Here is a 23,381-nt window from a genome sequence, read left to right as displayed (position 1 = left end):
TGTTTCAAACATGCCTGTTTATGTTTAAGTTCATTCATTCCAAACAAGACATTCCAGGCACTTTTCATAATTTTTTTCTGTTATCATCAGATATTCACTCTTATTCAGTTAGAGGTGGGAAGAACTTTCATTTACCTCTTTGTCTCACCAATCCTTTAACAAATTCCATGGCCCTCAACTCTGGAACTCTTTAGATAGGTCTCTTAAGTTTGCGTAATCCTTAAAAATGTTTAGGACCAGCTTGGTGGGGTATCTTTTATCTAAGCAAAATGAATAGGCTATTCTTACTGAAATGAAATTGCCATTTTATGGATATTTTTGTTTGTGTGTTTATTGTGTTTTTCTTCGTTTCTTTTACCTTTTCTTTTTTCCTTTCTATTCTTTTTCTATTGATTGATTTGTTTTTGTGATTTTGTATTGAGGGGGAGGATTTTTTATAAGCCCCTCGGGCTTCTTTTCCTCTCCTGCACAATTATTTGTCCTTGTATGTTAAAATAATTACTGTGTTATCATTGTGCATATGAATAAAATAAAATAAAAATAAATAGTAAAAAAAAAAATGCTTCTCTGTACAAGGTTTTAAAGGATGTCTGAAACACCACTTACTTTTTGTTTTGTAAATGGAACTGCTCTGGCATAAGTAATGGATGTGCTGAAAAATGTTATCGTCTTGTGTAATCTCCTTGAAATTATTTTTTGTTTGTGTTCATTTGGTTTGTTATTTAGTCGTTTATTTTTTGTTTGTTTCTTAATTATCAAATTGTACTCTTTATCGTTATTCATATATCCGATCATTTTTCTTTTGTGTAAATTCTTTGTAATTTTCATTTAATTTCTATCATCTATAGATTTCTAACTGCTCATTTGTATATTTTGTTCTTATAAGTATGATATTAAATTTTATGTTAACTATAGGTGGAGGCACCTGATAAGCTAAGAGTTTTCGCCTCTTCCTGCACTTTAATTTGTAAAATTGTTATTTTTATTTGTGTAATGTTTCACTTTGCAAATAAATAAATCTAAAAATCTAAAAAAAAAAAAATCTAGTTAGTTTGAGCTCTACCAACTTTTCTCAGACATGTTATCGTGCAGCCAGGGAGCGTACTGACCACAGTGTGGGTCTCCTCCGTAGCCAGGGGGACACACACAGCTGTAACTCTCTGGAGCCTCTGATACACATGTGCCACCATTCAGACAGGGCTGGGAATCACAGGGATCTGGTCATGATGATGAGACCCAATGACAGGAAGAGTGTTAGTCAGTGCCATGTAAAAGCATAAATGAAGGCAAGAATCAAAGGGAGCGGATGTGTCTATTACCTGAACAGATAGTCCTATGACAGACTGTTGGGTGTTTCTTGTAAACCTTGGTGTACCTGAAAGATAAGTGATTAAAGTTCACTTCTTTTCATCTGTTTATGAAGCAGCTGTTTGCAGAGATAGCACTTACATTATTTTATTCAGATTAATTTCTGTTTTCCAGTTTAGTCAAATTAGATGATTATGAAGGTGTGCATAAATGTCACAAATGATTGCAGTTAAATACATTGCTATTCATGTGGATTTCTTATGTGTACATATACAAAAATTCAAGAGCAAAGGAACAGGAGCTCCATAAAAGCAGTTGTACTGTAGAAATAGTGGTTGAGTAACCTGAGTCCTACTATCCTCGGGACGTTATTCCTTCATAAAGTTGCTATATTTCTGTTAAATAAATGTTGCCAAAGCCCATAATGTGCTATAAGAGGGTCTGACATCATCAAACAAGCTTGTTTTTTTAATTAATTAGTTGTTTTTTAAATTACCTTCCTTTTAGCCATTCATACTAGTTCTGCTGGACGTCAGTAATGCTTTTGATACTGCAGATCATCATTTTACTGCACAGGTTAGAGCATGTTGCATGGTGAGATTAAAGGGACAGCACTAGGCTAATTAATACAGTGGACAGATTCCATTTCATTCATGTTCTGCACAGATGAGGGTCTGCTACGGTGTTCCACAGGGTTCAGTGCTAGGGCCAATCTTGTTCAGTTTATACATGCAGTCCTTGGGAAGTATAATCGAGAACCATGGCATCAATTTTTATTGCTATGCTGATGATACGCAGCTCTATTTGTCTATGAAATCAGATGAAACAGAAACTGTTAGCCAAACTTGAGGAATGTCTTCAAAACATTAAGAACTAGATGTCCCCTAACTTTTTGCTTCTAACTTCCGATAAAACAGAGATTATTATTTTTGATTCCAAACATCTTAGGAAGGGATTAGATGGTGTTGCGATGGCCTCCAGTACAACTGTGCGAAACCTTGGAGTTATTTTCAATCAGGATTTTTTATTTAAACAGCATATTAATCAGGTTTATAAGGCAGTGTTTTTCCAAGTCCGTAATATCGAAAAGATTAGGAGAATCCTCTCCCAGAGTGATGCTGAAAAACTAATGCATTTGTAACTTCTAGACTAGATTACTGTAATGTGTTATTAGCCGGATGCCCAAGTAATTCACTGAATATCCTACAGCTGATCCAGGAATCAACAAGAGAGATCATGTCTCGGGTAGCATCTTTAATAATGAGATGCAGGGTTGCCTGCATTCAACCCTTTAAATCAACCATTCTGTCACAAAAGTATTAGAACAGAAGGCATGCACATTGCATCAGAACAGTGTGGCATTCACAGACTCCTCATTTCTATCAGACACTACAGTAATGGATAACAACCATAGTCAACATGCCACATCTCTTTTAGCCTCCCTCCATTGGCTCCCTGTAAGTTTTAGAATCCAATTCAAAATTGTAAACCTGCATATGAAGCCCTAAACAGTCAACTCAGCATTGTTTGCAACACCTGATAGTGCCTTATGTTCCTGGCAGAGCTCTCCGTTCTCAGAGTGCAGGTTTACTCGTAGTTCCTAGAGTATCCAAATGTAGATTTGGAGGGCGGGCGTTCTGCTATCAGGCACCATTACTTTGGAACCAACTTCCAATCTGGGTTAAGGAGGCTGACACCACCTCCACCTTTAAAACCAAACTTAAAGGGGACCTATTATGGCATCTAATTTTAAACAGGCCTTGAATGTCTTAAAACCAAGCTTTTGATTGTTTTTGCTAAATAAATTAGAAATTCAGCCTCTGAGCCATGTCTTTATCTTCCCATTCTCTAACCTCATTATCTATGTGGGATTCTGAGTGGGCGGGGCTATGATAATGAGGCACTGTGCTGATTGGCTGCCTGAATGACGCGATACACCGCTACGAAAAAATGGAGGAAGCTCCGGCTGGCGGAGTTACACCGTGTCCTAACTGCATGCAATGTGAGCGTACAGACACTGCAGAATTTGGTTGCTTTCCTCCTTCTCTGAGTTGGCAGGCTGAGGGGAGACCACTTTATATATGTTAAAGCAAGAAAAAACGTGTTTTTCATAATAGGTCCCCTTTAAAACGTTTCTGTTTACAGCCTATAGTTAGTGTAAACTCTAGTGTGTTAGGGCCAGCAGTCATAGCTGCAGCTGCAGGACAAGACTAGAGCAGGCCTGTTTGAACATACTGTAGCATCGTCGTAGATATGTTGCTATAGGCCTACACTGACAGCACTTTAACATCAAAGAAGAAACTTGATCCACCACCGTCTGGAGTGGTGGGAAAAAAGTTATAGTACAACTGCACAGTCCAGAATATGTTAAAACTCATAAAGTTTCTGTATCACATAAAGATACAGAAATCCGTCACAACATTAAAACCATCTAGTAAATGTTGTTCATGTCCTTGTGGTTAAACAGCAGGTTGTCCCGGACCAGGATGGCAGTGGGGTCCTGGGGGTCCTGGGGGTCCTGGGGATCTGGCTTGCCATTAACTCTTAATGACAGTGGGATCTGGAGAATTTGGGAGTTGGCTTATCCTGGCATCTGTATTTTTGAACCGTTTCTGCAGGTTGATGTACAATCTCCAGCTTAGACTGCGCCTGCTGGGGATCAGCTTGCATCATTCAGAAAAGTGCCAAGACTAATGGTGTCATGGTATTCTTCAATATGACCAACTTAATGTTGTTACTAATAGTACATACAGTGTGCTCCAATCATGACTTGAGTTATGTTTCCTAAAATATGTTCTATATTCAATTCTGATATTTTATATAAATTCTGCCCAATGGAGAAAAATATAGCAAAAAAGAATGTATGTAAAGATATTTAATTATTCATGTCTAATTTATATTTAAGTATTTCCCTTTTGAAGATGAATTGGTATCCTGCATGTTAGTAGAAATGACTCAAAACTTCTGTCAATAACTATAAGAATATAAAGGTATCTGAGTCCGTGCTAGATGTTCATTTGGGACTAGGCCAAGAGGCAACATCCAGATTTCCAAGTCGAAGCCATAGTTGAGGGAAAGAAAACTACAGTTCATCAAATGACGACTAGTGGCTGGCTTCAAAGGTGAGTCTGAAATGTCCATGTTTTACCCGAAGTGCCAGTCATCTTACTTTAACATTGAGTCACATTGAATCTAAGATTCGTTGCAGTTCCTCGATCCACCGATAGAGGCTGGCTGCAAAAGTGAGTCAACCTCCATTGACTCCCACGTTGTCGTAAAGGGCTGGGCGTTAAACTGTCTGGGAAATAACTGCTTCAGGCTGCCAATCCTCCAGAAATGAACGTTACCCTCAGCTGACGGTAAGCAGCCAGTAGCTGAAGGACGGACAGCCGGATGGCTAGTTTAGAGCAAGGCACTTGGACAAGGTACGGCCAGTACTGGAGTTGAGGGGGGATGAGGGGGGATGGCATCCCCCCCTGAAATAAAAACGGTCCAAATCATCCCCCCTGTAAAACTGCCATCCCTCCTTTCCATCCCTTATGTCATTTCATCAATGAATGTGGTTTTACTGCTATTTCAACATTTAGAGTCATCACCAGAAAAATAACACCAGAAAAATAACTTATTTGACAATTTTCACCTGTTTCAAGTAAATTTTCACTTGAAATAAGTAGAAAAATCTGCCAGTGGGACAAGATTTATCTTCTCATTACAAGCAAAACAATCTTGTTCCACTGGCAGATTTTTCTAATAATTTCAAGTGAAAATCTACTTGAAACAGGTGAAAATTGTTGTTTTTTTCCAGTGATGAGTCTTGTTTTAAGTGTAATGAGATTTTTTTACTAAAATGAGACATTTTAACTAGTAACAAGACAAATATACTTATTTTGAGTTTTTGCAGTGATCCATTTTACTTATCCTGTGAAGGACAGAGTCATATTGATAAGTTCAGAAAAGTGTTTTTTATTGTTGTGTTTTGATGTATTTGATGTAAGCACAGTGGATATTTAAAGCTTACAGAAGGCTGCATTTAACTGCTGCTATGTCATTCCTGCAGTATTTCTGCAGGTGTTTTGGTCAGTGCTATTATTTGTAATATATTATATTATTTGTAATCAGCACAAATTATCTGTCCCCATATGATCAAATCCACCATCCCCCCTGATTTTTTTTTACAACTCGAGTACTGGGTACGGCCTTGTCCGTCCTGGGTTAACTTGCTGGACTGTTGCTAAGTTAACCATATATAGGCTCGACTGGCTTTGGCTGGATGATTGTGGTAGCTCCTTGTTTCAGATGTTGTTTTGGAAACAATATTTGAAGCAAGAATGGGTGGACAGATTTGATAGAAATGGCAGTAAGATAAATTTAGTTAGCATCATAAGTTATCATGAGCTAAAATAGTGAGCATGCAGTAACCAAGGTAAAGTACGGTAGGTCTGTTCCACCCATTTGTCTGTTTTTATTTCATTTTACTTTTGTTTTTTGTTTTCTTTTTTATTTGGATTAATTGAGTAAGCTCGTGCCATTATGGAATCAACCTGAGATCTGAAGAAGGGGCTTTTAACAAAACCTACTCTGTGTGACATCACGAGGGGTTACATACTTTTTACACGGTTTGTGGTCCGGGCATGCACACTTGCCTGTAGTAGGGACAGAGGGATGTGTACGGGGAATACCCCTTGGAGCCTTTCCAGCACATGAAATTCCCCTGCAGCTGTTTCTCCGTCTCTAGTGTCTTCCTCTCACAGGGAAATGACTCCATATGACAGCCTGGAGGACAGGACAAGATGCAACGATGAAAAAAATGTTAGAAAGAGAGAGGAACCATGGACAAAAATGGAATAAATGTTAAGGAGAATAAAAAAAATTAAAGCTGCAAGCAGCGATGAACGGGCCCTCGCACCCTTGTGCACGTTCAGGCTGCAGTGGAAGCTTGTATGACTTGCATGTACATTCTTCAGGCCTGGACATTTAGCGGATGAAACCACCCACGACTCTCTATATCAAACCATTCAAAAGTTATGGCAGAAAGTAGGAACTATCAGATATGGACCAATCAGAAGAAGGGGCGTGGCGCGCTTTTTGGCATCTATCGTCGCCACGGTAACGCTTTTGACTGAGAAAAATAATGCCCATCATCACAGGATGGAGACGCACATTTTGATGCATAACACACCTGGGTGCACGTTACGGTTCGGAAGAAATGCCGAAGAAATGGCATAAATTGCGGCAAAATTACACGATTAATTCAAAATGGCCGACTTCCTGTTCGGTTTCGGCCATGGCGCCAAGAGACTTTTCTTTAAGTTGCGACATGATACAGGTGTGTACCGATTTTCGGGCATGTACGTCAAACCGTATTGTGGGGCTTGAGGCACAAAGTTTTCTAGGGGGCGCTGTTGAGCCATTAGGTCACGCCCATTAGTGCAAACCATTAAATATCAAATTTTTGCCATTAGGTCACGCCCATTAATGCAAACCATTAAATATCTAATTTTTCGCCAGGCCTGGCTTGCGTGCAAAATTTGGTGAATTTTGGGGCACGTTTAGGGGGAAAAAAGGCCCTCATTTCGTGAGAAGAAAAAAAAAAAAAAAAAAAAAGAAAAACGAGAAAAATTCCTACAGATACAATAGGCTAATTAAGCAGTTTTAGTGAGTACTCCAACCTGCAGGTGTAGCATTGCAAACGGAGAAGGTGTTCAGTGTGGTGTACAGGCCGTTGACAGCGTCATGGAAGTGCTCGGCAAAGAAGACATGGCTCTCCATCGGCTCACTAGCAAGAGCATGAAGCTCCTCCCACCTGGAAAACCAGCAGAAAAGACTTTCTTTGGAGACTTCTTGGCAAACAACTAGAAGCAGTTAAACATATCATTACTCGTTTTTAAATTCCAACCATCACCCATACTTGGGGTATCGCAGGCCCACAGCAAACAAGACCACGCCTGTCTCTTTGAGCTGAGCAGCTGTCTGGACCGCGTTGCCCTGAGACTTCCCGTCGGAGAGGAGGATGGCGATCCGGTGGACGCTGGAGGAGTTGCGGCCACCTGGGAAACCCTTCCTCATGATGTATTTGAGGGCCAGGCGCGTCTGGGTGCTGCCTCCTCTGAGCAGAGAGTTTGTAAAAATCATTTTTCATGTTATTGTTAGAACAATAATGAAACAGAGGAATTATAGAATATGTTCTTTACGAGATAAAGTCAGACGAGCAGCACCGCCAAAGTAAACTCATGTTCAGTTTTGGTTGGAGCTCTCTTTCAGTTCTTGGACTGAACATCCACGTTGGCTGAGTTTCATCCCCACAGAGCTCACAAGAGCCACTTAAGTACTTTAATTCTTTTTTCTTTTTTTTTTAAAGACAGAAATGTCAGTCAGAGCAAAAGTCACTTTCAGAACATACATTACTTGCTGAGAAAAGGCCTAACAGTGTTTACTGTTCGAGGCCGGCCAAATAAAAGCTGTCATCCGGTCACACACTCGTGATGAAAGAACATAAACCCCCCTTTAATTTGAGAGTTTTTACAAAAACTAGATAAAAATGCAGAAGCACTATGTGAAGAGACTTAGTAAACTTAATGATTCAACATTTTGTTGTGCTGCATTTAAGAGCTATAACTTAGAATAATAACTTTCTGTATGGTGTTATCAGCCTCTTACTGTACACGTCATTCTGTACGGATTTTGGGTCATTGTGCCTCACAAGATTGCATCATTTTATGGATGTTTGCAGGTATTTATTTGTGCGCAGCTCTCTTAAGGTCCTGCCACAGCAATTCAATTTCAAAACCGGTTGATTTTCAACAGAAGGTGACTTCAAATCTTTACTAAAACTACAAGGATGAACAGAGAATTGTGACTTGGTGTGAAGACACTAAAGGATGAAATGTCTGGCCAGGCTGAGCCCAGTTCTCCAGCCCTAACAATTTGCCAGAAATTACTTTGCCAAGATAGACATTTTAGAAACAGGGCAACCCCATCACAACATCAAAAGGTAGTGGTATTAGAAGTCCAGCGTTAAGGGTACGCCACAATGAGACCTTGTGAGAACAAGGCTACCTGGGGCAGTGGATGAAATGGGAAAATATTGAAAAAAGGAACAACAGCTGGAAGGAATAATGGGAGATGGAGGCAGGTAGAATTATCTTCCTAGTTAGAGCAATGCCTTCCTATCACCCATAAAACCTCCACTATTTGCAGAGTCATGTTTAAGCCAATGGCTCCCAATACAGGCAGGAATGATCTCCACCTTAAGAGCTCCAAATGTTCTGCCTACTTGGAAGAGTTGACAGTACCGTAGGAGGATGCCACCGAAGAGGCCAGTCAACGCTGGCTGCTGATTTTAAGACCTGCATGTGTCTGTACATCACTTTAAATGTTTATGATCATATACCATTAATCATATTCCTGTTGGAAAACAAAAACAGGAATGACTAACTGCCAACCTGTTGCTTACTCCAAATCAAACCATAAACATCTTTTGCAACTATGGGGAAGAACCAAAAGTAAAGAAAACTGTGTTTCCGTGAAAGGTGTCAAATTGTGGAATTGCTGTGATAAGGATTTAAGAATGTGTACCTCAATTTATGTTTTCAAGAAAATGTTTAAATATAAAACAATAAACAGTTATAAAGAAATCTGTTAATTATGTTGGTATAGCCTATTATAGATTAACGTGAAAATAGCACCACTATATACCCCTTTTTGCATTATTGGTATTACTATTTTTATATAATATAATGCAATGACAGTTTCTCTTTGTTTTCTTTTTATATATTTCTTTTCTTATTTGTGTATTATCATCCACCGGATGCCATATTGTGTGAATGATATACACTGCACAGGATAGGCTATAATAAGCCTACTCCTTTTTCGGACATTTCTATTTACCTTTTATTTTATTTGTTATTTTTATTGCGAACATGTAAATGTCTCAATGTATTCTGTCCGAAAATAAACCATTCATTCAAAACTACAAACATTGTATTGAGAGAAAGGAAAGACACAACACACCTGTAGGAAATCTTTTGCATGTGCTTCTTCAGCTCCTGTTTGGAGGAGCACGAGTCTAAGGAAACCTCCAGCCGAGGACTGGAGCCGAACTGAACCAAACCGACTCGCACCTGCACCACAGTCAGAGTTACAAGAATAGTGAGCGACGTGAAGAGGGAGAACATAAACTGAAGTGACACAAAGCAAACCTTGTCCATGCCGATGTCCAGGGCCTGACTCAGCTTGATTGCGTAGTGTTTGGACCTCTCGAAGCTGCCTCTTCCCATGCTGTAGGAGCCGTCCATGAGGAACAGGACGTCCATGGCTGCTGAGCACTGCATCACTTCACGTGGAAACACACAGAATACATCAACATCTCCAGAATGTCCTGCTTGGTTACCAAATAGATTGAGAAAGCATAGCATACCAAAGCTACACACACACACACACACACACACACACACACACACACACACACACACACACACACACACACACACACACACACACACACACACACACACACACACACACACACACACACAAACACAGTTGCAGTAGCAATTCACAACAGAGACAGTAAACCAGCTACTTTAAAATTATACAACCAGACCAAAGATGAGAATCTGACATTGAACAAAGCAGGTCTAGTCTTATAAATGCAGAGCGATGTGATAGATGCCATGATACTGGTGAGTCAGTCAGCAACAGGGAGCTAGCGTGAGACACAGGATACAAAGCTAAATTAAAGCTGCAAGCAGCGATGAACGGGCCCTCGCACCCTTGTGCACGTTCAGGCTGCAGTGGAAGCTTGTATGACTTGATGTAGATTCTTCAGGCCTGGACATTTAGCAGTTGACACCAACCACGACTCTATATCAAACCATTCAAAAGTTATGGTAGAAAGTAGGAACTATCACATATCAACCAATCAGATGAAGGGGCGGGGCTAATTTGCACCAATTAAGGTGAAGGAGTCAAAACTAAGTCCGATGACACCACCCACGAGTCTTTATGTCAAACCATTCAAAAGTTATGGCAGAAAATAGGGACTATCAAATATCGACCAACCAGATGAAGTGGGGGCACTTTTTGGCCTCTATCGTCGCCACGGTAACGCTTTTGACTGAGAAAAGTAATGCGCGTCGTCGCAGGATGGAGACGCATATTTTGATGTATAACACACCTGGGTGCACGTTATGGTTCGGACGAAGAAACGGCCGAAGAAATGGCATAAATTGCAGTAAAATTAAACAATTAATTCAAAATGGCCGACTTCCTGTTGGGTTTCGGCCATGGCGCCAAGAGACTTTTCTTTAAGTTGTGACATGATACAGGTGTGTACCGATTTTCGTGCATGTACGTCAAACCGTATTGTGGGGCTTGAGGCACGAAGTTTTCTAGGGGGCGCTGTTGAGCCATTAAGCCACGCCCATTAATGCAAACCATTAAATATCAAATTTATCACCAGGCCTGCGTTCAAAATTTGGTGACTTTTGGGGCACGTTTAGGGGGAAAAAAGGCCCTAATTTAATCGGAAAAATAAAAAAAACAAGGATAAGGAAAAAAATTCCTACAGATACAAATGGGACTTCGCACTGTCAGTGCTCCACCAGATTTCACTAACCAGGAGCATACTCACTTTCTGCTACGGAGTTGATCTTTACGATGTTCTCATGGCTGGTTAGGATGTCCTGCAAGGAGGAACCTCGCTGAACTAAGAGGGACAAAACACACGCCGCTTATTTAAGTGTCTATATCTGCACATGCAGAACGCAGCACGTAAACACACATTTAATGACCTTAATGACCAAACAATATACATAATATACTTTTTTGTTTGTTTTGGTTCAAAGAAACATTTCTAATTCAATATAAAATCATTTATTCCATTTAAATGTGCCTAAACTACTTGGACACTGATGGAGCGTACTCCCCAGCTTGGGTCAGGATAACTTCATCAGATAAATCTGAGGGCTCACAAGGAAAATAATGATGGACATTGCCATGTGAATATAATATTACTGATTGTTTTTCTAATTCTTCCCTTCTCATTGCTTATTTCATGCTTATTATGACTTAAAATGCATGAAAACATACATTAAACACGCAGAAGCAACCAGTAATGGAGGTCCAGAGTAATTAGAACCATGATTTAAATGGTTGCCGGGTTGGAGGCCTCACTGCACTTTGACATTGACTTCACGTCTCTCCACTTAAACGATACGTACACATGGATTCATAAAAGCCTACGTGCAGAAACTCTGACCTGTGAACCATAGTGTTTGTAAATGTCGCATGATAAAAGTGAAACAGAACAACAGAACGGGATGTTTTCCCCGAAGCCTCTTGACCGCTTCAGTTGTTCCTAATTGAGTAATTAAAGCTGATGCCAGCGGACAAGAGAAGAAAACCATTCTTCTGCTACATTAGCTGAAAGGACATAACCCAAAGGATGACAAAGGCAATCGTCCAGCACAGAGACACACAAAGGAACATGGGTGATTTTAGAAATGTGCTTTTCTACACTGTCTGCTATAACCCTTTACGCTTCTTATGTGAATTAGGTGAGAAAAAAATTGAAAAAACGGAGTGCCTGGATCACATAATTTGCAACCTCTTTTCTCCAGTTCTGCCCATTTTTCTATTACTCAAATGATTCATTAAGAGAGGGTTGAGGAGGAAAAACAGAGCAGGGAAACCTGCCACTATTGTCAGATGATCTGTTGTCTCAGGATTAATTATGGAATTGTTTTTTTTCTGGGATTATATTGAATTTACGGGCCATGTTGGGCATGTCATTCAATCAAGAGTTCACGAGACAAGCTAACTAAAAGCAGAGATGTGCAGAATTGTTGTATCCTTACTCAAAGTGTGAAAAATCAAACCAGCAACCCTTCCTGGAATATTCAAGCTGTGCAGTAACTGCATTTGAAGGGTGGCACTACCGCATGTTAACATCAGGATGCATGCAGGCGGTGGAACGAGTGAGTGTAAATCCTTTTCAATAGACAAGACAGTGTGTTAGTGCCTTTCCATGGGAGTGCTTTTATCACTTAAAAAAAATTAAATCTCCTCAGAAGGCTTTTTTTATTAAGCGAGATACAGCAAAAGTCCTCAGTCAAGTTTTTGCATTTGCATTTGTTGCACCTTCCATTGGTACCGACCAGAATTGGGTAGTAACGAGTTACATTTACTCCGTTACATTTACTTGAGTAAGTTTTGGGAAATGTTGTACTTTTAGGAGTCGTTTTGAATCACTATACTTTTTACTTTTACTTGAGTAGATTTGTGAAGAAGAAACTGTTCCTCTTACTCCGCTACATTAGGCTACGTTGAGCTGTTACTTTTCTTTTAATACTCCGCGTACGTGTCAATCTCATGACATCACTGGGTGATTCTTTGGGAAAAATGTTTGTTTTTGCATTTTTTGTCACATTTACACAGACTCAAACATACACATTATATTTATATGAGTTCATGGGCTTGTTCTAGTTCTGCCTGGTTAAAAAAGAAAAGTATAAAGGCTTGAAATGTTGTGCTACTTGTGCTTAATTTATTTATTTTATTATGTATTCAAGTACTTGAATTTACTTTAAGATTATTTTAATTTAAGCTATTTTTTATTAATTTAAATTTATTTTATTGATTTAATTTGCCTGAAGATGATTATTTTGTACTTTTGTCTGTTTGAATGGTTGTGTTAAAAAAATAAATCAGACGTTACTCAACAGTTACTCAGTACTTGAGTAGTTTTTTCACTAAGTACTTTTTTACTTTTACTCAAGTAATTATTTGGATGACTACTTTTTACTTGTACTTGAGTCATATTATTCTGAAGTAACATTATTTTTACTTGAGGACAATTTTTGGCTACTCTACCCACCTCTGGTACCGATTTCATGTATGTCTTTCCAGATTGTCTTTTATCATCATTACATTGGAAAGGAGACCAAAAAGCACCACCTGAAAACCAGGGGCCCGTGCTCCAATTGTCCTCGGGGTCCCGACCCCTTCATCTGCCCCTTATTTCATCATCATTGCCCTCAATGGCCTCCTGACAGTGAAGGTTTAGGGGCCGTGGAGAGCAGCTCATTCATGGTCAGCTGGGCCTCCGCACTCTGAACAAAAAGTCTGTATGTTTACGCCAGTGTTTCCCAACCCTGGCCCTCGGGGGCCCCTGCCATGCATGTTTTAGATGCCACTCTGCTTCAGAACACCATAATACAAGTAGCTGTGTCAGGGCTGGGCGATAGGAACAAAAGTCATATCTCGATATTTTCTAGCTGAATGGCGATACTCGATATATATCGATATTTTTTCTGTCCAATAATCGGGGTTTCCCCCAAAGCATTATAGCATAGCATCTCTGTTAGCATCTCTGTTAGCTTCATTTTTTTCTGAGGCAAACCCTTAAAAAAACACTCAGTTTTAATACAAAGCCTCATGCCAAATGTCACACAGGTTCCTTTATTAACAGAGGTCTGCACAATATCAACATGTATAAAACAAATGAAATAAAAATAAACTGCCCGCATAGAATAAAAATGCTTCTTGAATAAAATAAAACAAATATCCCTTTCCTGCATAACAATTACATTAAAATACACTGTGCAATTAATACAATGTAGACGGTAACAGGCAGACTTTTCCACTGAGGTTCACAGTTGTGCAAATAACAAAACATTTGTGCAAATCTCAAATAAAACATGTAAACAGATATTGCATCTCTTTGAGCAAATCTCAAATAATTACAACAAGTCAACTACTGTACATTTTACAGATTTTGTGCCAGGAAAACTAACCTGTCAACACTGTCAGGTTTCAGCACACAAAGGTACTTTTTTACCAGCGCGACGGGTCAGCGTTGATGTACAGTCAATTTGTCACAAAATAAGCTATATCGATATAAACGATATTGTCTCATACCACATCGCGTTTGTAAATATATCGATATATATTAAAATCTCGATATATCGCCCAGCCTGAGCTGTGTCATGAACAGAGTTGTACACTTGATGGCAAGCTAATGAGGACCATTAATAAGAATCAGGTGTGCTGATTCTTATTAAGCATCTATAACATGCAGGACAGGGGCCCCCGAGGACCAGGGTTGGGAAACACTGGTTTACCCAAATGCTTCCAGCAAAGTGACTGTTGTTAATCTCTCTGCAACAGGACCAAGATAATGAGTAGAAATTCTCCTGCCGTGGACCGGAGTCAGTTTGTCACGAAACCCTCCACGGTCTTGGAGATGTGAGTACTATTTACCAGCAGTTGCATGCCTGTAAAATGTATTTGAAAGAGAGGATTACATGGATATTTAGCCCTGTTACATGTCATCTTTGTTGTCAGTTTAGGATGAAAGATGGAGGTCTCTTCAGAGGCAGAAACAGTCTAGTTTGGTCAAGTTCAAAGTCTTAAAATGATCCGTCATAAATATTTGTCACAGTGCTAAAGCTGTCATTTTTGAAAACGACTCAAAAGGTTATATTGCTCAACTACTCCCTCCTTTTCCCTCAGGCAAATACCAGATACCTTCAGAGCCGAGAGAACAACTGAAGATGAGCTGTAGTAAACACTGTGTAAAATGTGCCTGGCCTGGAAACAAGCAGCCAACAACAAACAAACTACAAACAACCGCATCCTTAGTGCCCCGATTTTATATTATTATTACTGCTTAGGTATGAACACAAGATGTAAGATGATACAGATCCAACAAACTCTACTTTACACCGCTCCTTAACTAAAGACTTAGAGTACCAGACAAGAACAGACTTCAAATTAGTAATAAAGTCAGTAAACCCACCTTGAGGGAGCAGCAGAGTTACGAGCAGGGTGAGGAGGGTATCAGGGTGCATGTTGAGACACCTGGAATGAGGTTTTTTTATGAAAGAGAGAAAAAGCAAGTGTTTAACACAAATACAAAACAAGAGAAACAATGTGCAAAGGAATTGGGAAATAAAACCCAGCAAAATATTCAGCCAGAAACAAACAGCATTCTGTTGAACTTTTTTTTTTATTTTTTAAATTGTAGCATTAAGTGTAAATGATGCTACAGTATGAAGAGAAAAAAACTGTATTTTTTGTCTGTTTTTGTTCAAGCTTGTTTTTTTTTTCTTGATCAGGCAAGTTTGGTGGTGAAGGGAGTAACTTCATTCTGGCTGCATCATCAAAACTACCTCCTGACTTTCCTTTAACCTCAAAGAATCATGGGGGGTGAGACTAGGGCTGGGCGATATATCGAGATTTTAATATATATCGATATATTTTCAAACGCGATATGGTACGAGACAATATCGTTTATATTGATTTAAAAAATTATTTATTTATTTTTTAATGATTTTGATATAGCTTATTTTGTGACAAATTGACTTGAATGTTTTATTTGAGATTTGCACAAATGTTTTGTTATTTGCACAACTGTCACCTCAGTGGAAAAGTCTGCCTGTTACTGTCTACATTGTATTAATTGCACAGTGTATTTTAATTTAATTGTTATGCAGGAAAGGGATATTTGTTTTATTTTATTCAAGAAGCATTTTTATTCTATATATGCAGGCAATTTATTTTTATTTCATTTGTTTTATACATTTTGATATTGTGCAGACCTCTGTTAATAAAGGTACCTGTGTGACATTTGGCACGAGGCTTTGTATTAAAACTAACTGTTTCTTAAGGGTTTGCCTCAGAAAAAAATGATGCTAACAGAGATGCTATGCTATAATGCTTTGGGTGAAACTCCAATTATGGCACAGAAAAAATATTGATATACAGTATATTGAGTATCGCCATTCAGCTAGAAAATATCGAGATATGACTTTTGGTACATATCGCCCAGCCCTATTTCAGACGATTAGGAGTTTAAGGGTGTAGGGGGCTAAAACCACATGTGTTGCTTAAATACTTGATATAAAGTGCATGAGTACCACGTTTCCTGTCCATGTCGCCCAGCCCTAGGTGAGACGTGTAAAAACATACAAGGAGATGCCAAATCTCCCACAAGTCCTGTGCTCTGATTTGTTGACATAAATCACAGCTGGTACGCCACAACTGTAGGACAGAATTACCAATTTTCTTCTCATAAATGATGGTCCAGTGTTTCCTGTGGTGAAGGAGACAAGAATCACCGCAGCTCATTTTCTTAGCTTTGGAGAAGTTGAACTCGGCTCTTATCATGGCTGCCACCAAGATACGTCACACTTAAGGATGGTCATTTTATCAGGAAAAAGAAACAGTTCAACTAGCGTGCAGCCTTTCACCTATGTGTGGCCCTGACCTGTAAGAAAGAAACAAGACCGCATCTGAAGTCAGAACTATTTGGCCAAGTTCATGAGAGACGTAGCGCTACTACGGCTGTGTTATGAGCTTTACATTTTTCCAACTACAGTGTACAGATCAGCATTTGCAAGACACACAAAGGGTCTGAAACCAGCATGTGCATACACAACCATCGTCCCTGGGTCAAAAAGATTACAACAGCCTCGGACTGAAGCTCTTAAGGCAGGAAGTGTGTGCTGAGGAATTTAAGGAGTACAGATCTTTAACAGAACTGTGTGTGAAATGAGCACCAGGTGTGTGTGTGTGTGTGTGTGTGTGTGTGTGTGTGTGTGTGTGTGTCTGTGTGAGTGTGTGTGTATAGTCAAGGGGAAGTATTTATGCAGGTCTATCAGTGAAGAAGGGATTTTTGTAAAAACATTGATTTCTGTGGTTATTTTTTCCCATGAATCTGTTCCACACCATCCAAGAAATAGTTTCCAAGCCCACTGACAATTTTAGGAAAATACAAAAAGTCTTCAACAAATCTTGTTGAGGTGAATTTTTTTTAGGGTTTTTGTTTGAATGGATTCAAAACTGGTGAGCAAAGTCTCACTACTGTAACACTTATTATTTATAGAAACAGAGCACTCCTGATAAAAATTGAATAAAGGGAACATCACAGCTAAAACTCGATATTTTTGTGCTGCATTGCATTGTTAGCTGAACCTTTTTAACTGAAGATAAGATTTGACCCTTTAATTACCCCATTAGGATGAAAGTCCCCGCTGTCCTCTGCCAGCTCTCTGTTCTGTGTGGTCTTTGTTGGCTCCACATAAGATGTTGAGAGGCGGCAGATAAGGTCTGATTAACCCTGGCTGCCGATAAGCTCGGCCGTAATGTCCTACCTGCTGCTCAACCGACGGGCCGTCTGCGCACACCAAGCTGTAATATTCTGAGACAGAGGCAGAATTGTGTGCAGGATGGAGCCTCACTTGGAGAGGAGTCTGTGTGTCTGTGATAGAGATCTGCAGGACTGACATGGCGGTGGCCGACTGAGAATACCTGACTGGATAAACATCATCACGGTTATTGATGCTGCATTTGTGCACTCGTTGCTGTGTCTTGCTGAAAGGAGATTTCATTGCTGCAGCTTATGGGACATGCATGCGTGCAGTAAGCAGCCACCATGTGCACATTAGAAAATGAACAGACATGACTCAAAAATAGTGATGCACCGAAATGAAACTGTGTGGCCAAAACCGAAACCGAAAATAATAATAAACACTTGGCCGAATACCGAATAACATACCGAACATGGTTCTTCGCAGTTTTTCCATTTATTTTGCCAATTTTTTCACCATTGCATAAATCAAATAAATGTGCTTTAGGCATGCTTTTCAAAGAAAACAAACTTTTAAAAAATTACAAGGTAGAAATATTTCTTGAACATGAACAACTGAACATTTTTTAATTTCCCCACATTTTTAAGTATTCCAGCAGACATTATACCAACAAGGCACACTTAAAACTTAACTTAAATAAAAAAACGTAAAATAAATAAATTAGCTAAATCAATTTTTTGGCCATCTTTATACATTAGGCCTATAACTGACTGCTGAAAAACTGTAACATAGGCCTTGAAAACAAAAAAAATGCATTTAGTGCATTAAAGTGCATTGTAGAAAAAAAAGTGCAAAAGAAGTGGATAAAACAAAATAAAGAAAAAAAAATCAATCTCTTTCCCATAGAAGTATTAATATGGGAAAGGGATTGATTTTCCTTTTCTTTATTTTGTTTTATCCACTTCTTTTGCGTCATCTAACACGCCGTTATTAATTGTTCGGTTTTTTTACCCACTTATTCCACGAACTCCGAAAGTGTTTTTTTGCTATTTTCGGCCGAACAATTTCGGTTACCGAACATTCGGTGCGTCACTACTCAAAAACAAGTTCCCGTTCTGGAAGCATTCCTCTGGAGCCCTCCAGCCCCTTCTATTATTACTGTCTCCACTTGAAGGGATCGACCTTTACAGCCAAAGGTGGAAGAAGTTTCTCAGTTTTCTGACTTGAACGTTGAGCATATAAAACACCTGTTGCACTTTGATTAACAATTATCATAAACTCCTTTTACAGATTGTGACATTCCTTAAAATGCATACGACTTGAGTAAATAAAAGGAAGCCCTTCACCACTGATGTACTGCTTGTTTTGAATTCTTGGACTGACAGTGAAGTACACTGTAATTAGAGAGCAGCGCTCCTCTTTGGACCAACTTCACAGAAAATCCAGAGAACAGACCTGTACTTGAAGGGTTTGAGAAACATCCAAAGACTTTAAATTATGTCAGTCTGACTCATCTGAAATAACAATTTTAAAACACAGAAAGACCAATGTGGAAACTTCAGTGTCTGATAAAATGACGTATAGGAACGTGTTACAAGAGTAGTGGCTCCTCATCTGTTACTGTTCAGTAAACCTGGTTCAACGTTTTAGGGAAGTATGATTATAATTTTATTTTTGTAAAGCAGGAACACTACTGATCATTTGAATAACTTTTCTTTCCAATTCTTGAAACTCCTTTTCTTGTCAGAAAAGTTTTCTCAAAGTTTGTTTTTTTGGTTTTAATTAAGTTAATAATATTGTTACCCCATCATCTATTTAACACTGAACAACGATGAATTCATTTACAGGAAAACAACCTTAAAATGAAATAAATTCACATTCAGATGTATTGTCTGTTGTCATGTTAAACTTTTTCGCAGCAAGGATTTCCTCTTTTTTTTAAGTTCACTTTATAAATTCTATAAATAGCAAATTTTCACTATATTTTTTAGGAACACAATATTATTTTTTAAATAGTGAGTTAAGACCAGATTTCTTTGTAAAAGTATATGAAAAGGTAAGACACTAGAGGTGGACAGATGTAGGTTATTTCTACTGCTGATGCTGCTCCTTAGAAACTGAGGCAGCAGATGACTGATTTATGATTTTCTAGAGACATAGAACAAGTGAGAGAAAGAGAAGGCAATCAGGACTAAATGAAACAGGTAAAGAAGTTTCTGATCAAGTCAGTTTTTCCTGATAATTCACAGGAAGTGAAGTTGCTGCTGAGGTACTGTATTTGTTGACCAGGAGAACACCAAAGAGATGTGCTTTCCCAGGAATTTCAAGGACGACACCCTCCCCAGACAGTCCCTGTTGATGTGAATAGAGGTGTAGGCCGTGCTGTTCCTCCCCAAGTCCATGATTATCTCATTTGTAAATAAAGTGATATGGGCTTTGGATGTTTGAAGAATGGCCGTATGAGCACACAATGCAAAGAAAAGCTGAGATGTTTGTTTTATCTCTCCTTTCTTTTACTGTGCTGCATATGATACTCAAGGAAACTGCATGTGCACACGAAGAAAAAAAAGGAGAATTGTGATGGACAATTTGTCACAAGTGCATTCATTTATGCAGGAAAGGACACCATTGAAGTAAATGAATGAGTGACTAAACAAGACTAGACAAGACAAGACTAAGAAAGGCACACAGCTGGTCCACGCCTACGCATCTCTAAATAAATAAAGACTTGAATACCACTGAGAACAATGAATGATGAGAAAGAAGTCAAAATTCATGTTGCGCCACCTGGGTTGGAGTTCAGGAGTCTAAATGGTGAAGAGTTCATTCAAGCCGCTGTAGTGTTGACAAAGACAACAATCCACAACTAAGGGGCACGGTGGCGCAGCTGGTAGTGCAGCGGTCTCACAGCAAGAAGGTCCTGGGTTCGATTCCCGCCGGGGGACGCTGTGGGTGCTGAAGTGCGTGTTAGTTCCCCCATGACTTCAGTGCCCACACCATGGGTGGGGTTGGCGAAAGGATCTTTCTGTGTGGAGTTTGTATGTTCTCCCCGTGTTCCCCTGGGTAGCTAATGTGAGCTACCCTCACAAAAACATGCACACAGTCCTGGGCTATACATGCCCCCTCTGGCCAACCGGGGCGCCAGATGGGGTGGGGAGGATCCGGCCGGAATAACGTGATCCTTCCACGCGCTACGTTCGGCCGGAGAAGCCCCACCCTGTCTGGTGAAAAGATGCGGCCTGCTCACTCCTCAGGTTAAGGAGGAGACCTGAGCTCAGTGCAGGGCCCTCCCGGGGTTGGTAGAGGATGGCAATGCACAGGACTGTCAGTAGGTAGGAGCACGGGTGGTAAAAATGGGAAAAAAACTGGGATAAAAATATTTATAAAAAAAAAACAATCCACAACTAAAGGAATTTAAGAGAAGGCCACATCTTAAAGAGGTTTGTCTCGTCATCGATGCAGAAACAGGACCGCAAGTAGGACTGATGTGGACTGATGTGGTCCACTTTGTTGGTCTTATGGCCCTTTTCCACTAGTACCTACTCAGCTCGCTTCTACCCGCCATGCCCCCGTCTTGCGCTTTTCCACTACGGGCCGAGGCGGGTGGAGCCGCGCCAAGCAGATACTTTTTCTGTAACCATTCTGCCGAGGTTCTAACCGGGCTGAGCCGGGACTATTTCTGACGTCACCACCCTCCGCGCCACTGATTGGTCGGGGGGCGGGGCCGTCAGACGTTTGAATCAGGAAGCGGGAGTCAGCGCGAGAACGACTCGCGGCTCGCAGCGATTTTATCATAAAGCGCAAACGTCTGTTTGGTGATCCAACTCTGAGGTGCAGATGTTCATAAACCTGGTGGCTGAGGAGAGAATTAAAAAAGGGATGTAGACGGGTGATAAGGAACGATCAGATCCACAGGCGCTGTTTTTTTCTCAGCCGCTCGCGGCTCCAGCTGATTTCCCATCAGCACCGACACAAACAAAGGTGTTGCGGAATCGAGTACGTCACAGCAGCTTCACCCCAACCCCCCCACTTCTCCCCTGGCTGTGGAAAAACAAACGGGGACAAAACGGGTGGAGCCGGGATGAGGCGTGACGAGCCGAGTCGGGCTGAGTAAGTACTAGTGGAAAAGCGCCATTAGTGAAGACTGGAGCAGCAGAGTTCTGGACTAGCTGCAGCAGTCTAACTGATCTTTTAAGGTGGACTGTAAAGATGCTGTTACAGTAATCAAGCTACTAAAGATGAATGCTGGACTAGTGTCTCCGGGTCCTGCTGAGACATCAGATCTTTTAACCCTGATATATTAGTAGGCTGACTTTGTTATAAATGTAGGTCTGAGTCGATCACTACACTCAGGGCCTGAATTACTAAAGGTTTGCGTGTGTAAAAACGTGTGCAAACTTGACATCACCCGCAAACCAATGTGCAAGCTGATCTACTAACAGCGTGCAAAGAGGACTGCGTCTCTCAAATGAGCAAAATAGCACACGCTGTTCATTTAGTACTTTTGCCCTGATGAATAATCAATATGGGGCGTACCCGCCAGAAAGCACTAAATACTGGGAGGGGAAAATGCAAATATCTCCATTTACCACCCGCAATGAGATTTACCAAGCCTGAAAGTTTTTGCGGGGATTGTGATTGCGTCTGTATTTATTACGTTCGAAAGGAAGGTGCTAATCTCCACATGCAAAAGGAGAAATATTTTATTTGAATGTTAAATCGGGTATTATTCAGCAAAAGGTTGCCACAGGAGGCGCATTCATTTTTTTATTTGTGATAATAAATAAATCACGTGTTTTCATGGAGAAAAAAGTGTTTCTTATTGTGCGCCTGTTCTGCAGTTGTCATACCCCGGTGTTGTGCCGTATTCAGCACCCCTGCCGTGAAAAGCACCCCCTCGTCTGACAAAAATTATATTCTCATTCTGTGTCACGTTCTGTTTAGCGTCCAGTTTTGTGTTAATGATTCATGTTTAAATGCGCTCATGGATTCCACAATAGTCATACTTTCCCACAATCACAGTCACAGATAACAAAAATCGGGTAAATGGTTATTGATGTCATTCATTAATAGCCTGCTTACTGTGTTGTCTTCCATAATATTTGTCAATATATATAATATAAACTCCTAAGTATGTGTTTGTGTGAGTGTGTATATATAAATATATTGAAGTGTCAGTGTGTTGTTTTTTTTCTTGGTTTACTTATCATTGAATATACGATGGGGTGCTTTTCACGGCAGGGGTGCTGAATACGGCACAACAATTTGCCTCTTCCACTAATATCTCTAACTCCAACTCGTTAAATTTCATTTTGCGCTTGCGACTATATCCTGCTTTCCATCCAGACTATCCATGGCGCAAAGTTTGCGCCGCAAACCGTAAGACGCGCAACACCTCATTTAAATACTGAGGTTTGCACCTGTTATCAATTGCGCACGCAATCTTAGTTGATCACCCGCAAAACACACAACAGCAGCACGCGCAAACTTTTTCAGTGCACACGCAATTTAGTACTCTTTATTTAGGATCTTAGTAAATCGGGCCCTCAGAGTTCTGGCCTGGTTGGTAGTTTTTAGGTGTTTAGATTGAAGCTCTGTGATGACCTGTAATCGTTTCTCTTTGGCTCTAAAGATAATTACCTCAGTTTTGTTTTTGTTTAACTGGAGAAAGTTGTGGCACATTCAGTCATTAATCTCCTCAATTAACAAAAACCTGTACAGGGCCTCGGTCTCCTGGTGACATTGCAATATACATCTGTGTGTCATCTGCATAGCTATGGTAGTTTATTTTGTTGATCTTTATAATCTGTGCCAGTGGGAGCATGTGGATGTTAAACAGAAGTGGTCCCAGGATGGAACCTTGGGGAACTCCACATGTGATTCTAGTCTGCTCAGATGTAAAGTTACCTATTGACACAAAATACTTCCTGTTCTCTGAGTATGTTTTGAGTTGAACTATAAGAACAATGGAGCGCAGTTGTG

At 40.0% G+C, this 23,381-nt stretch overlaps 1 protein-coding gene across 1 annotated transcript in view; it reads right to left on the bottom strand.

Annotated features, from left to right (window-relative positions):
* The window catches only part of vwa2 (von Willebrand factor A domain containing 2), a 36,991-nt gene that overhangs the window by 4,204 nt on the left and 9,406 nt on the right, over positions 1-23,381 (bottom strand). The window contains exons 2-10 of the mRNA XM_061708992.1: positions 15,107-15,168; positions 10,940-11,014; positions 9,507-9,640; positions 9,319-9,428; positions 7,217-7,414; positions 6,978-7,111; positions 5,952-6,081; positions 1,320-1,375; positions 1,110-1,217 (exon numbers count right to left, since the gene is read on the bottom strand). Of these exons, the coding sequence (XP_061564976.1) occupies positions 1,110-1,217; positions 1,320-1,375; positions 5,952-6,081; positions 6,978-7,111; positions 7,217-7,414; positions 9,319-9,428; positions 9,507-9,640; positions 10,940-11,014; positions 15,107-15,158 (997 nt within the window). The 5' untranslated portion in view covers positions 15,159-15,168. The remainder of the gene's footprint in view (positions 1-1,109; positions 1,218-1,319; positions 1,376-5,951; positions 6,082-6,977; positions 7,112-7,216; positions 7,415-9,318; positions 9,429-9,506; positions 9,641-10,939; positions 11,015-15,106; positions 15,169-23,381) is intronic.

This window comes from Cololabis saira, chromosome 19, assembly GCF_033807715.1.
Source record: "Cololabis saira isolate AMF1-May2022 chromosome 19, fColSai1.1, whole genome shotgun sequence".
Lineage (NCBI taxonomy): Eukaryota > Metazoa > Chordata > Actinopteri > Beloniformes > Belonidae > Cololabis > Cololabis saira.
This window is presented reverse-complemented; position numbering and strand designations above follow the sequence as displayed.